Genomic DNA, 14,345 nt, shown 5'->3' on the forward strand with positions numbered 1-14,345 from the left:
CACTACCTAGACTAACCATTTACACTAATTGTATATTGTCTCTTCTCTACATTCAGCATTTATATAGACTGATTACTGCTTACTGTGTTATTACTGATCTACATCACTTAATAGACCGCAACTTGCACTAACTGTAGATTGACTCTTCACTACACCTCAGCAGTTATCTAGACTGTCTATTCATATACATTGTGTTATAACTGATCTACCTCAATAACTAGACCACTAGACTAACTGTTTACTGACTCTTTACACCATCAACTCTTTACACCATCTCAGCAGTGATATAGACTCTCTGTTCATGTATATTGCATATCCATCGACTTACTTGCACCTCACTACGTGCCGGCATTTGTAATTGCCCACTTATTCTGCACTTTATGTAGCATATTGTATTCTGTGTTCTTGTACTGTATTGAATGTGAAACAATTTGTTGTCTTGCACGCCTACGCTTGTCTTGGCCAGGTTGCCGTTGCAAATGAGAACCTGTTCTCAATGGCCCACCTGGTTAAATAAAGGTTAAAAAAAAAAAAAAAAAAAAAAAAATCATACAGACTTTGATCCCCCCAATGTTTCCTCTCACACCACCATGAGGTTCACATTCAGGTTTTCGCTTAACAGTTAATCAAGGTCGCTAGAGGATAAATTCCTAATGGCTTTAGTTATCCCCTGACTTTTCATCTAGCGCCATAATCAGGTCAAAATTTCTTTTTGATCAATACTTTGGTATGCATGCCAAATACTTTTCCATCAGCCTCAGCTGTACTTTGGTTTTTGTGCTAATGACAAATATTAGCATGCTAAGCTGAAATAGTGAATATGGCAAATACTACCTGTTCAGCCTACCTACCTATCAGCATGTTAGCATTGCCATTGTGAGCATGTTAGCATGCTGATGTTTGCATTTTACTCAAAGCACTGCAGTGCCAAAGCACAGCCTCATTTCATTTTGAATCTTGTAGTCCACACAGTATACAGATATGTAATTCTTTCCTTTTAACTCCTAATATCCTTATAGCCAATAACAGCACTGTTACATTGTAATAGTAACAGTATTCTTTTTATTTACTCATGTTGGCACAAGGTGGTGATTACTGTATGCATGTTAATCTGGGCCCATTTCACATTTAAAAAACAGCAACTTTACGCACTAATTATATTTAGTAGTGCCCCTAAATTTTTTTAAATGCCCCGACAGTGGGGGAAAGTTGCCCCCCAAACATTCTTTTAATTTCCTACACTGGTTGTAGTATTAATAGAGTACATGACACCAACATTTTAAAACACTCAAGCGTTAACTAAATGATTTTTAAATAGAGTGTGTACTCTGCAATGTGAATATATTGAAATGAAATTTAGATGTTATTTATGGACAGGTTATTGTCCCAGCACGCTGCCAATGCTGCAACCCCCGCTCTGTGGGTGGTGCGGCTGCGACTGGTGGTGGTGTTTAGACCTACTACTGCTGTGCGTAGTCACACAGATGTCTTGTAGGCATGCATAGGGAGAGTATGACGGGATAAAGAGTCATGAGTATAGGATGACAAACCCCAGTAATGAAGGTGAGCAGTGGCAGAGGCAGAGCTGATCAAATAGGATCAACTCTGCCTGTGGATCCAGGAGGCAGGTTCAGAGACGGGTCAGTCTAAGCCAGAGCTCTGAGTTTGGCAATGAAGTAGAGGAACAAAGCTCTGCGGTGAATGGAAAGAATTCCAACACACATATTCATCTTAATCCAGGTGGGGGGGGTGAATAGAATATTTATTGTATAAGCAGTGCATCTATTTAGGGAGATATCTGTCTTAACTAAAAGTAGAGAGTTTGGGATATGACTAATCTCCCAAGACATTGCATGATAAAATATGTGAGTGCTGATGGGTGGGGAGAAGCCATCAGGTTCATCAGGTACAAGAAAAATAATGGCCACTTTCACACGAATGTTACGACTACAACAACTGTAGGGGAGAGATGAATTTGTCTTTGAAGTCCGCATCTTATCGGTCTGTAGAATGTGTGCCCACAGGATGTCCCACACTGCATCATTAGGTCTTTCTAATTTAATGCTTCGCTCACATGTTTTTTAGCAGCAGAGAAGGTCTTCATTCTCAGACTGTTGTTATTCAATTCAATTCAATTCAATTTTATTTATATTATCAAATCATAACAAGAGTTATCTCAAGACACTTTACAGATAGAGTAGGTCTAGACCACACTCTATAATTTACAAAGACCCAACAATTCTAAACTCTTCTAATTCCCCTCGCGACAGTGGCGAGGAAAAACTTCCTTTTAGGGAGAAACCTTGGGGGGGTGAGGAAAACTTCCTTTTAGGGAGAAACCTTAGACAGACCCAGGGTCTTGGTAGGCGGTGTCTGACGGTGCCGGTTGAGGGTGTGATGAACAGTGGCAATAATAGTCACAATAGTAGTTGTAGTAGTTCATGGTGTAGCAGGGCACTGCAGATTATTGTTATTCTTCACCGTTTGAGCATAAAAGACATGAGGGCTTTGTGCAGAGGTCACAAAGTGCTTTTTTTGTAGACATTTTTGCATTTTTGTTAGATGTGGTGTTGCTTGTTGTAATCAATGGCTGTATATATCTGCCAATGCGCTGTGTCTTGATTGACTGTGTTTATTTAAAAATTGCCTGTTACACTCATTTCTCGATGGTCAGTTTCACCATCTGATTTCACTGCTTAATTAGTCACACTGAGGCAGTGTGAAGTGTGATATTGGCTCAAATTGCCTCTCAGCTCTGCTGTTAGTCCTCTACGCAGTGTGGTGTGTCACCTCAGGCAGACGCAGAGTGAAAGATAACAGTGGGCTTGGGGTGACTTACAACTGATACAGAATGAGACAAGGATTGCTGTCCCCTGCTGTGCATATTGATGAACCCAGAATGAAAGTAGAAAATTATACAATAACCTTACAGAGAAGCCCACACATGCATTCTATTGAAGTGTGCTTCAGTCTAATCAGGGTATATTGTAGTATAAGTGAATACTTAAAAAAAGCGTTTTGTATATCTCTCTGTTTCCTGTGATTTATCTATATTTTCAAATCAATAGCCATACAATCCTCAAAGACAGAGGGAGGTCTGTTGTATATTCACTGCAGCCAGAGAGTATAATCAGATTTTTACCACAGTTTACAGGTACCTGCATCATGAGCTCAGCAGTGAAAATGAATACTTAAGCTTATGCCCTCTTACATTTACTAAATTTGCCTATTTAAATAAAGAATTGTGTGTTGTGCTTGTGAAGGATCAAGTCCACCTCTCATCCACCCACAGCTCTTTCAGTTTACTTAGTATAAACACATAATTGTTTGTCATTGTATAGGTGCTATGTCTGCGATTCCTCCTCTCCGAATGTAATGATTATTCAACAGTCAGACCCATTGTACGTTCCTTAGTGACTCAGCTAAATGTCTAAAATGTAAATCTTTGCATTTGCATCTAAATCTAAATGCATTTCCAATGTCAAAAGCATTTAGCTCTTGCTGCCTTCTTGCTTTTGTTTGAATTCCTGTAAAATACAATGCGTACAGTTCTACATGCACTCTCAATGTATGTTAACCAAAATAAAATTATTCATCATTTTCATCATCAATCGCTACATGGACACACAGCACGAGTCAGGAACAATCTCAAAGAGACAGTGCGATGTGTGTCGTGTCATTTTTGGTTAATTAATTAATGCATTAACTGCCTCTGCATCTGTTTAATTAAAGGTGCCAGTTTATTGGACGTAACTCTGGATATGATTATCAGGATATTTTCTATCTGAGTTCAAGGATGATTCACTGTGTTTTCTGCTGCATGTCCTTGTGAATGCTGCTGTGTCATATTGTATATATCTAATATGTATTGATGAGTAATATTCAACCTTTGCACTGAATTTATTGCTCTATCCAGCTGTCATCTCATCACAACATCTCCCTCACTTATTAGGTGGTCTACAAGAATAATGAGTTTAGACTGGAGCTGTCACGACTGGCTGAACAGCGAGACCCAAAGATCAGTATCCATGGTGACCTGATATTCAGCTGCGAGGATGTGGAAGCCCTGGAGCCGGTCACTTTCGACACACCGTCTGCCTACTTGACATTGCCCAGGTGGAACACAAAGAAGATAGGCGCCATATCTTTTGACTTCCGCACCACAGAGCCCATCGGCCTGCTGCTGTTCAGCCATGGCAGTCTGCAGGGCGTACAGCCCGACAGGAAGCCCAGGGCTGACTTCTTCGCCATGGAGCTGCTGGATGGATTTCTTTACCTGGTCATGGATATGGGCTCTGGCAGCATCAAAATGAAAGCCAGTAACAAGAGGCTTGATGATGGCGAGTGGTGCCATGTGGACTTCCAGAGGAGCGGGCGCAATGGTAAGAAAATTGTGTATTTGTGAAGGCAGGGGAAGCCTTCTGTCTGCTTCTGTTACCGTGTTTCTCCAGTTTTAGCTGTGGAGCAGAAAAGGTTCCAAGCTGTGAAACCGCCATATGCCAGCATGGAACCAGTCACATCGGCACGCTCTTGCTTTTTATTCACTGCAGTGACACTTGCATGCATATTAGGTTTTAATTGCAATGATATTTTCAGTTGCTATAATCTATGTATGACATTTAGAAATCTGTGTTAACCTATTTCACAAGTGGCCAATTATACAGTCACCCACCTCAAATTGAGCCGTATCAGTACAATCCAAATGTCTGCCTTATTAGTAGAAGCCAAAATACACTTAGTTCCTTCTATTTCTTCCTACACATTTCTATAAATACATATCCTTCCTTTTCAAGCAGGGTAATATGTCCGTCTTCACTTTTCTAGAGCAAGTTTTAGTTTTAGCTCCTGCTTTTGCTCACAAAAAAAAAATCCCAAGGAGTGGCAGTACAGTTTCTTAATCCACACTCTTTAAAAACAAGCAGAGACTAAAGCCCACTTCCTCAATCTCACAGTTTGTTCTCACTTCTCACGTAGCATAACCCACACACACACACACCTGTCTTCATTTTCAACAAAAACATTGTGTAAGTACAAATTGACTCACTGCCCGCCCTACAGGCTTCATCTCGGTGAACAGCCAGAGCATCCCCTTTTCTGCTAATGAAGGCAGTGAAATCCTTGACCTAGACGGGGATATGTATCTTGGAGGTTTACCTGAGGATCGCCAAGCGCTCATGCTCCCCCCTGAGGTATGGAGCGCCTCCCTCAGCCTTGGCTACGTGGGCTGTGTGAGGGACCTCTTCATTGACGGACAGAGCCGTAACCTGTGGAGGCTGGCAGAGGTTCAGAGCGCCACAGGTGTCAGCAGTTTCTGCACCAGAGAGACTCATGTCAGGTGTGCAAGAGACACATGTGCCAACGGTGGACACTGCAGAGAAGGCTGGAACCGCCACATTTGTGACTGCAATGGTACCGGCTACCTAGGTCCCAGCTGTGAGAAGGGTAAGAGTTTCTGAAACGGATGGTAGTGGATGGGAAGGATAAGTAATTTTAAAATGCTGCTGCAAAGCTTTTAACATCGGTATTTTATTTATAAACTTAGTTGTGTAGTGGCTAGAATGTGCCTGCACAGATGGAAAAAAATGTAGATACAAAGAAAATTCATTCATCTGGCCTTAATGCTCCAGCCTGCCAAACAATAATAATTACATTTACAATTGCAGTATGATATTTATTTTTTATTTAATGCATAGTAAATTAGTTTCCTACAGTATAGTGATTTATTAATGAATTGTCATTATCATGAGGTTGCCAGTGCTATGGGTGGTTCATTAGAAATGCAGTGCTGGCTCTGCAGAGTGATTCGGCCTGAATCACTCATTTACCATGCAGATGGTTTTTGCCACAGAGAGGCCAAATTACACAGATCCATTGGCAGCTAATAGTATGAGGGATATATGAAAACCCCCCCTTGTATTGCGATTGTGATGGGTATAAATCCTTCAGAAATTTGATTTCTGCTGCTGTAATCTCACCGCTGTCTTCGCATGCTCCAGGCTTTTTCTGCCATCTGGTGCAACTGATGAAAACTGCAATCTAAAATTATATCATGCCGTATCTCAGATAAGCTTAAATTCAGGCTTCATTCCATAAATGCCACTTTGTGTTTTAAATTTAGTGTTGTGATTTCCTCTGGGGTTCAATGTCTGCTAACGCTTCCTCTTCCTGAAATCCATAGAGGCCACCATGGTGAGCTATGATGGCAGCATGTATCTCAAGGTGGTGCTGCCAAGGACGCTACACACAGAGGCCGAGGATGTGTCCCTCCGCTTCATGTCCCAGAGGGCCTTTGGCCTGCTGATGGCCACCACCTCTCAGCAGTCAGCGGACACCCTGCGTCTGGAGCTGGACGGAGGCAGAGTGAAACTCACTGTGAACCTGGGTAATGCTGCTGCGGCAAATGCGAGCAGATAATACCAGTTGATCTTTTAGGGCGTGTCACTTAGCTAGAGTTCTCATGATATTAGTTTTGTCTCAGACTCTCCCATATCCATCTTCATACACAATAACTACAGTTGCTTAAAAAGATAAGCACATCAAGAAATATGTGGTGGTTGTGTCAGATTTATTCAGTGTAGTTATATATATATATATACAAATTTACAAACTCAACCCACATTCAAAAACAGAAAAAAAAGACAGCAACCACAAAAAGCCAGACTAGCCAAAGATAAATACAATGATGTGTCAGCCTATATCATAAAAAAAGCATATGGCTAAGGATACCAAACTGGGTGTCATGCAGTAGGGACCTTAGCTATCTAACAGGAGAGTTAAGGTGTCCAATAATTGGGCCCCAGGTACTCTCAAACTTTTCATGAAAACCATGTGTGTTGCTTCAAAGCCTCTCAAGATGTATCTCTGAGACTCCCTAAACCATCTGGAGAAAGAAGAAGTGCTGGTAGCCTTCCATTCCTTGGGGATTATTCTCTTTGTTACTAGCATACCAAACATAAGGGTCTGCTGTACAGTATGTGGCAGTGCAAGAGAAGCTTTGGAACAACAGAACAAGCAATTAGTGCATCAGGTTCAATCTGTTTACTATGGACATTGTGTTTATATGGAAGCCTATTGGTCTTAACTATACACTATTACAATTACAATTATTAACTATTTGGCTACCAGGACGCCCCAAAATATATATTTTTGTACAGTAAGAGAATTATCACCATATTGTATCAAAATATAATATAGTAGAAAACTGAACAACTGATGTGAAACATATAAAGAATGCTATATCTAAATTAAAAAAAAAAAAACATGTTGAAGAAGTCATTTTTTAATACAAAAAGCTATGAAAAAACTCAAGGGGTTTAATGCCTTTTTAAGCAACTATAGGTGTGTATGTATATTCTGCCTTTCCCTCTCTCTCTCTCTCTCTCTCTCTCTCTCTCTCTCTCTCTCGCTCTCTCGCTCTCTCGCTCTCTCGCTCTTCCTCACTCCCTCCTTCTGTCTCTTCTCAGTTCATCCAGGGGTCAGGTCCCATCTGACCGTCTCGGCTCTTTCAGCCCTTCAATGGCTTGTCTGCAGTTCAAGGAGAAGGCAGTCAGAGACCAGACCCGTCATTACGCTGAGATATTACCACTTAGATTGCTCACACCGTAGATGTGACCATCGTAGTAGTTCCCTCCCCTCACATTTAACGGCCTGTCCAGTTTAGAGTCGCTTCGCTGAACAGAGGGTGCCAGTGATGGACACACACTCACACACGCATACACACCTGCAACAGAAAGTCACTCTGGTCTCTGGCTGTCTGTATCCACTGCTCTGTGGTGGTTGACAGCTTGAGAGCACTCCTCAGCAGCCACATGACTTACACCAATATATTCATGTACAGTTGGATGAATTGGTTTAATTATTCAGAACATGCAAATTATGAGTGGGTGAATCCATTTTGAGGCTGAATGTGAATATTGCAGATGGATTTAGAAGGCATTAGCTGTTGTAGACATGAGAAAATGTTAGCAAAGCATCACAATTGTGCTGGTGTCATTATTTTCACGGTGTAAGGTTCATTGTGGCTGCAGGTTGTGCAAATCGCCCTTTTCCTCTGTATTTAACTTGAAACAAATAGTGCCATGGATACTGGATAATTTCAGTTAACAGCACTTTGAGTTCAAGAGTGAAGACGGATCAAGGTTTGGGCTTTTGAGTAGAGGTGCATTGGTACAAGACATTAAAATACAGATTCATGACCTTCTCAATAGTATTCAGTAAAATAAATCAATCCCATTAGTGTCTGCATCACTTATGAATGCATGTAGATTGTCCTAAACAGAAATAATATAAGAGGCTATACATGTAAAAAAAAAAGAGGCTTTACATGTAAAAAAGAAAAAAAGAAGAAAAAAAACTGAGGTGATTAGGTATAACAGGAAACTACATTAATGCAAATTCTTCATAATCCCAGTAATTGCTCTAATTTAAGTATTGTTCAGTAGCCACTCTCACCCGTTCTGTGTAGTAAATTCATTATGCTCCTTTGGGTGATAAGCTTTAAGATGCTTTATTTGGTTTCACGTGTTGAAATCTTGTTCACCTGTTCCATTTTTGTTCCATCTGTTTTGAACAATTTTCCTCGGAGCGGAGCATGTCTGCTGTATTACCCCAAAGCACGCATCAGTAAAACTATCAGTCGCGGTATCTGAAACAGTCAAATTCCTTTGTAGACGCCTGAATTTAAGCAGCCGCATCCGAGCCAATAACGACACTAAAAATAATAGGTTACTGGTGCACGTCCACTTTTACGGTCAATAAAACTCTTATTGATCCCAACTTTGATCTGGTCTATTGTACTTCCAGCAGTGCCAGACACATGCTGAGCTTTTCCTTTCACTCACTGGTCCTTTTTCTGATGTTATGTACACTACAGGGAGGAAAGTGGCGGTTTAGACTCTCGAGGCTGTCCCCGGATGGTGGGCTCTGAAAAGCACTGAACTGTCTGCAGAATGTACCTTGAAGGATGTGAAATATTCTCCTCTTTTGTGCTGTTCTTTTTTTCTTTTAATCTCACCATCTCACTCTCTCTCTCACCAGATTGTATCAGGATAGACTGTAATCTCAGTAAGTGTCTCCTATAATTATTTACTGTACCATGATTTAGATAACATGCACTGTGGCGTAATCATATGCCTCTTGCTCTATTCCCTTATGAAACACAATTCTCCTTGTTTACCATTGCCGTTATGCTACTCACAGGCATCATTACAAAGATAAGAACAGAAGACTTCACTGTGCTGGTTAAATATAATTGGATCCTTTTGCTCTACACTCATGCAGTCCACCTTTGTAGTTACAATTTAAACAACACATTTTCTTAATAATCACTGGTGTAGTGGTTGTTGATAAGGTGGGTGTACTAATAGGTAGATGGGTAGGTTATGGAGGAGGAAGTGGGTATACTCTCCTATATATTCCATGGCTTTTTGGCTGGAAAAAGAGGTGGGTATACCCCATATACCTACGTATACCCTCCACTACAGCACTGATAATAGTCTTGTAATCAAATGTAGCTAGATTTGACATAAAGTAGCCTGCTGTTGTGCTGCCATTGAGTCTAATTTGCTCACATAGCTGATTGGGCACAGTTCAAGTACAATCAACAATTATTTGCAGTGAGAAAAGCAGCACTCAGTCTCAATTTAAAGGGGGAAAATTAGATGTTATTACTACATAATCACACTGCAGTGGCAGAGCTGAGATTGATTTAAAGGTTAGCCTGATATCTGATCAATAGATTTAATATGAAACATGAAAAATGTTTTTGCCAAAATTTTGAGACATGTTCGAGAGAGGACAGTTTGTTGCAGACTTCCCATTTGAGAAGAGTACATGTAGTGGAACATATATTCTTTATCTAAATTAAATCAACAGATGTCAGTTTTTTATGGCAGAATTTGAATACAGTAAGTGTCTGAGTCTAACTACTCAGTCATACATCAAGACACTTGCTATTTTACTTTGTGATACCACAAAGATATTAAATGTAAGAGGCATCCTGGACAATATGTGCTACGTATAAATGCATGATAACCAAGCTGGATAAATGTACTGTATAAAATGTCTAAAATCCTTCAACATGAGAAATTACTTTTAAAAAAATTACTGAGAACATGACAGCAAATCATCAAATATATTTTCATGAGTCATGGGGTATTTAAATAAGTGCAAATAATTCCATTAATTAAAAGGCAGATAAATGCCAAAGGCAGATCTTCCTCTGTATCAACAGATTGATTTTTTTGGTATTCTATACTCTTGTGTAATGGAGTGGTACTCTAGGGTTGTACCACGGTGATGTTTGAATTTATGATTTAGATTGTTGCTCACACCTGATAGTGAGAGACAGGCAATTTAAGTTTTGGTCCAGACTACAGCAGTGGGAGAAAGAGATAAAAGCTATTGGCAGTGGAGAGGTGAATGGCTCTCTGATATAGATCATCCATTACAGAGGAGGCTTATGAATGCTTATAAAAGTTATCACTATAATCGAGTGCCGGCTGAAAGCTTGTTTCCACCCCTCATGTATGAATAATTCCTGGATTCTCTGAAATAAAACGTTTAACTGTTAATGTTCAATTTCTCAATAATTTGCAGCCTGAATAAAAGTTATTATATTGTATTTATGTTCACCTGAGATGAAAGGAGCCCATTGCAACAACTGTTTATCTACTCTCAAACATATTTTAACATTTAAGCATGTACAATAGAAAAATCAATAACCTGCAGCCTTTGCTGTCATTTTGTCTCATGCTGATCTATTGATCTAGTATGCTAATTTACTGGCTATAAAGCAAAGGGGGACACTGTTACTGTTACAACAGATTTACAGCGCATATGTGAGCCTGAGCAACAGTCAACTATATAGAATGGATTACATTGTTTTTCTCTGATCGAGGTGAGTAGTGTGTGTGCATTCATGGGTGTGTGAATGGTCAGACAGGAGTGAGGTGTGCACGGTCTCTGTAAACCAGTCCCAATGACCCACCTGCAGGATTCATTGCACTCAATAGAAAGTAAAATATGCAGATAAATAATTGTGTAAAACCCAAGAGAATATGTTGAACATAGCTTTTTAAAAGAAGCTGTAAATCCTTAATTGACTTAGATATCTGCCCAAGAAAGTGCCCTCTCTGCCAGCAGATGGCATTGTACCATCATGCATGGTCCACAGAAAATATGTACTGTATGAGCATCTCTTTGTGTGCAAAAATAATCATCTCCCTGATCTATTATGCTGTATATATGCTACACCAGTGACCTCTGACAATCTTAATACTGCAGATGTGATGATGGATGGCTTGTTAATGGATTTTATGGTTGATATTAGAAAATGGAGACAAATTTTAAATTGCAGGATTATCTGCCTGTAAGATTGTCTTACAACTTGATTCAGATTTCTTAGGTGAGAGATCTTGCCAGTGTAGCTTATTTCTGAAGGAATCAAAGAGACAGCCCATCTGCAGCAGCTGCTTGGAAGCTGTCAGTGGGAGGGTAATAGTTATAAGAACCAATATTGCTGCAATGCTCTTGATTAATTTTCTGGAATATGGAGAATAATATAATAATAATAACACACTTTTGAAATGAGGTATTTGTCCTACAAAATTACAGAATTACCTTAACATGCTTTGATTAACACGCACATCCTGCATTCAAAGTCTTGGCTCGCTCATAATGCTAACCTGTATATCTGCACCATGCCTTTGAAGTTATCCTTCTTTGAGAATATGAATCAAATAAAATTTTAACTGAGGATCAAACTGGACAAAATAGACCCTTTACATGTGCGGCTTGCTCTCGAGCCTCTGGAAGCTGAGCTTGAGAAGCGAAGGCACTTTGAAAGGAGCCTGCATTTCAAAGGATTTACAGTCAGATGTCCGTGTGAATACATATTATATTCCATCATTTTACTACCCACTGCAGTGTTTGAGATAGATCACTATCACTTATATGAGACGCAGGCTACACATTCAGTTTTACTATGTGTGCTTTGTTTTTATTTACTGAGACATTCAACATTCTTTACGACCCCACTTTCAAATCAAATACTACGACAACAAATACAATTAGTTGTACAAAGGATAGTAAATGTTTTGTGCTACGTCAATTTAGCATTGATACAACACATACATAGATATCCTCTTTTTGATTATGCACATTTTCCTTCCTTGTCAAAACCTGGAAACTACATGACGCACAATGCAACTCAACAGCCGACACTTTGGTCGGATTTGAGGTATGTTATGCTAGCAGCTGTAAATGTAGCCTCAAGCGGACACGAGGAGTGGGCTACAGAGGTCTGGTCACTTCTTTCTAATTTCACACCCCCAGATGTTCTGACATACTGACATTAGATAGCAGGAATGCTCCTCTCTGAGAAGCACAGATAAGATAAATAGTCCCCACTATCTCTTTTTCATTACAGCAAATCTTGTCAGTACCTCTATTTTCATGGTGGAGATTTACAAGATAAACATTTCTGTTTTGTGTTGGACATGACTCCAGCGAGTGGTTTGTTTTTCATTATCCAAGTAAATCAGTCAAATAAAGAGGGAGCAGGATTTGATGCAATTGATCCGTCTGGTTTGTGAAGTCGATATACAGCAGGTGGATGGTGGTATCATGCAGTGTGCTGCAAAGACACTTGATATGCAGCCCTGGACAAAGTCTCCAGTCACCGTTTTTATTTCCCTCAGGATGAAACAGTGCAGTGTTCAGAAACCAGTTGATGTTTTCCATTTATTGCCCTCTGTACGTCCCCTGTAATTCTCCTACCCTGAGCTCAATTAGACAGACAAACCCCTAAAGGCACAGTCAGCTTAGGCATGGCCAATTAGTTTCCCAAGCGATGTCAGAACTCCTTTGAACTGCCGTGTCGGCCTGTTGCATAGGCACTGATTCGGGATGACGGTGCTGCAGTTGCAAGCTTCTGCACTGTGACCTATTTTGAAACGAGCGAAAAAAGGCAAGGGATAGTGCAGAAATTAGATACCTACCCAGTAGACATCAATCGAATCACCCTATAAATAAAAGCATGCATCATGCTTTCGGTACAGAAATAATTTTACACATGTCGACCATTCAAGGTTGCAGGTGAATGTTGACGGCTGCATGTGTGTCAGTGGTTCTGCAAGTGAATGAATGCATGCACCCTAAGTAGAGAGAGCTTCATGTGGATTGGGTGTATACTGAGCTGGTGGTATTATTGTCACTTGACGATTTCCTCCTCTTAGGCAAGGGACCAGAGGTACTCCTGGTAGGCGAGAAGCTGAATGACAATGAGTGGCACACAGTGAAGGTGTTGCGGCGTGGGAAGAATTTGCAGCTCTCTGTGGACAATGTGACAGTGGAAGGTATATAGTAGGAATAAAGGAGCTTTATTCTTGCTTACAAGAGTGACGATATTGAAAGGCATTTGAAATCTAAACTGCGTGTTTTTATTCCTTAGGCCACATGAAGGGCGCCCATACCCGCCTGGAATTCAGTAACATTGAGACGGGGGTCATGACAGAGCGGCGTTTCATCTCTGTGATGCCTTCCAACTTCATTGGCCATCTGCAAGCTCTCACCTTCAACGGAATGCTCTATCTGGACCAGTGCAAGAATGGAGACATCTCTTACTGCGAGCTGAATGCTCGATTCGGCATGAGGCACATTGTGGCCAATCCTGTAACTTTTCTAGCGCAAGCCAGCTACTTGGCCTTCTCCACCTTGCAGGCCTACGCCTCCATGCACCTTTTCTTTCAGTTCAAGACCACCAGTCCTGATGGCCTGATACTTTTCAACTCTGGAGATGGTAGTGACTTCATCGTGGTGGAGCTGGTCAAAGGGTAAGTGCTGCAGTTTTTGGACTGAGCTGTAATCTACATAGAGGCTTGTGCTGAGGAAAGATAGAAGGGGCTATTTGGGACAGGAACAAATCCACTTCCGGGATTGTTCCGTTGCCGTTGGAAATTTTGCCGTATGTCCTTCTTTTCTGCCAGCTGTCCGTTACCTTCTGCTTTCTTTGTGTTGGAATTTTAAACTCCGGTCGATTTATGAGAACTATGGTTAACTGCTCCTCAGATCTCTGCAGGGTAAATCCAGACAGCTAGCTAGACTATCTGTCCAATCTGAGTTTCCTGTTGCACGACTAAAACAACTTTTGAACCTATATGTTCCACCAAAACAAGTTCCTTCCCGAGGCTATTTTGCAGAGGCATCGTGGCTCCAGACCTTACTCCGCAGCACTGTGGAGGAAGGTCTGGCAATGTGAGACTATGCAAAGCTGAAGGCATATAAATAGTGTTTTTTATACTTTTCTTCTTTCTTGGGCTAAAAATTACTTAATCATTCAATCCATC

At 40.6% G+C, this 14,345-nt stretch overlaps 1 protein-coding gene across 14 annotated transcripts in view; it reads left to right on the forward strand.

Annotated features, from left to right (window-relative positions):
- nrxn2a (neurexin 2a) overlaps positions 1-14,345 on the forward strand; it is a 120,073-nt gene that overhangs the window by 45,163 nt on the left and 60,565 nt on the right. For 10 of the 14 annotated variants that reach the window (XM_036008838.1, XM_031320041.2, XM_031320039.2 and 7 more), the window contains 6 exons: positions 3,953-4,382; positions 5,059-5,442; positions 6,179-6,382; positions 9,037-9,063; positions 13,236-13,355; positions 13,451-13,832. In XM_036008838.1, coding sequence (XP_035864731.1) covers positions 3,953-4,382; positions 5,059-5,442; positions 6,179-6,382; positions 9,037-9,063; positions 13,236-13,355; positions 13,451-13,832 — 1,547 coding nt within the window. The remainder of the gene's footprint in view (positions 1-3,952; positions 4,383-5,058; positions 5,443-6,178; positions 6,383-9,036; positions 9,064-13,235; positions 13,356-13,450; positions 13,833-14,345) is intronic. The other 4 variants (XM_036008839.1, XM_031320037.2, XM_031320038.2 and 1 more) reach the window with 1 other exon arrangement.

This window comes from Sander lucioperca, chromosome 13 (genome assembly GCF_008315115.2).
Source record: "Sander lucioperca isolate FBNREF2018 chromosome 13, SLUC_FBN_1.2, whole genome shotgun sequence".
Classification (NCBI taxonomy): Eukaryota; Metazoa; Chordata; class Actinopteri; order Perciformes; family Percidae; genus Sander; species Sander lucioperca.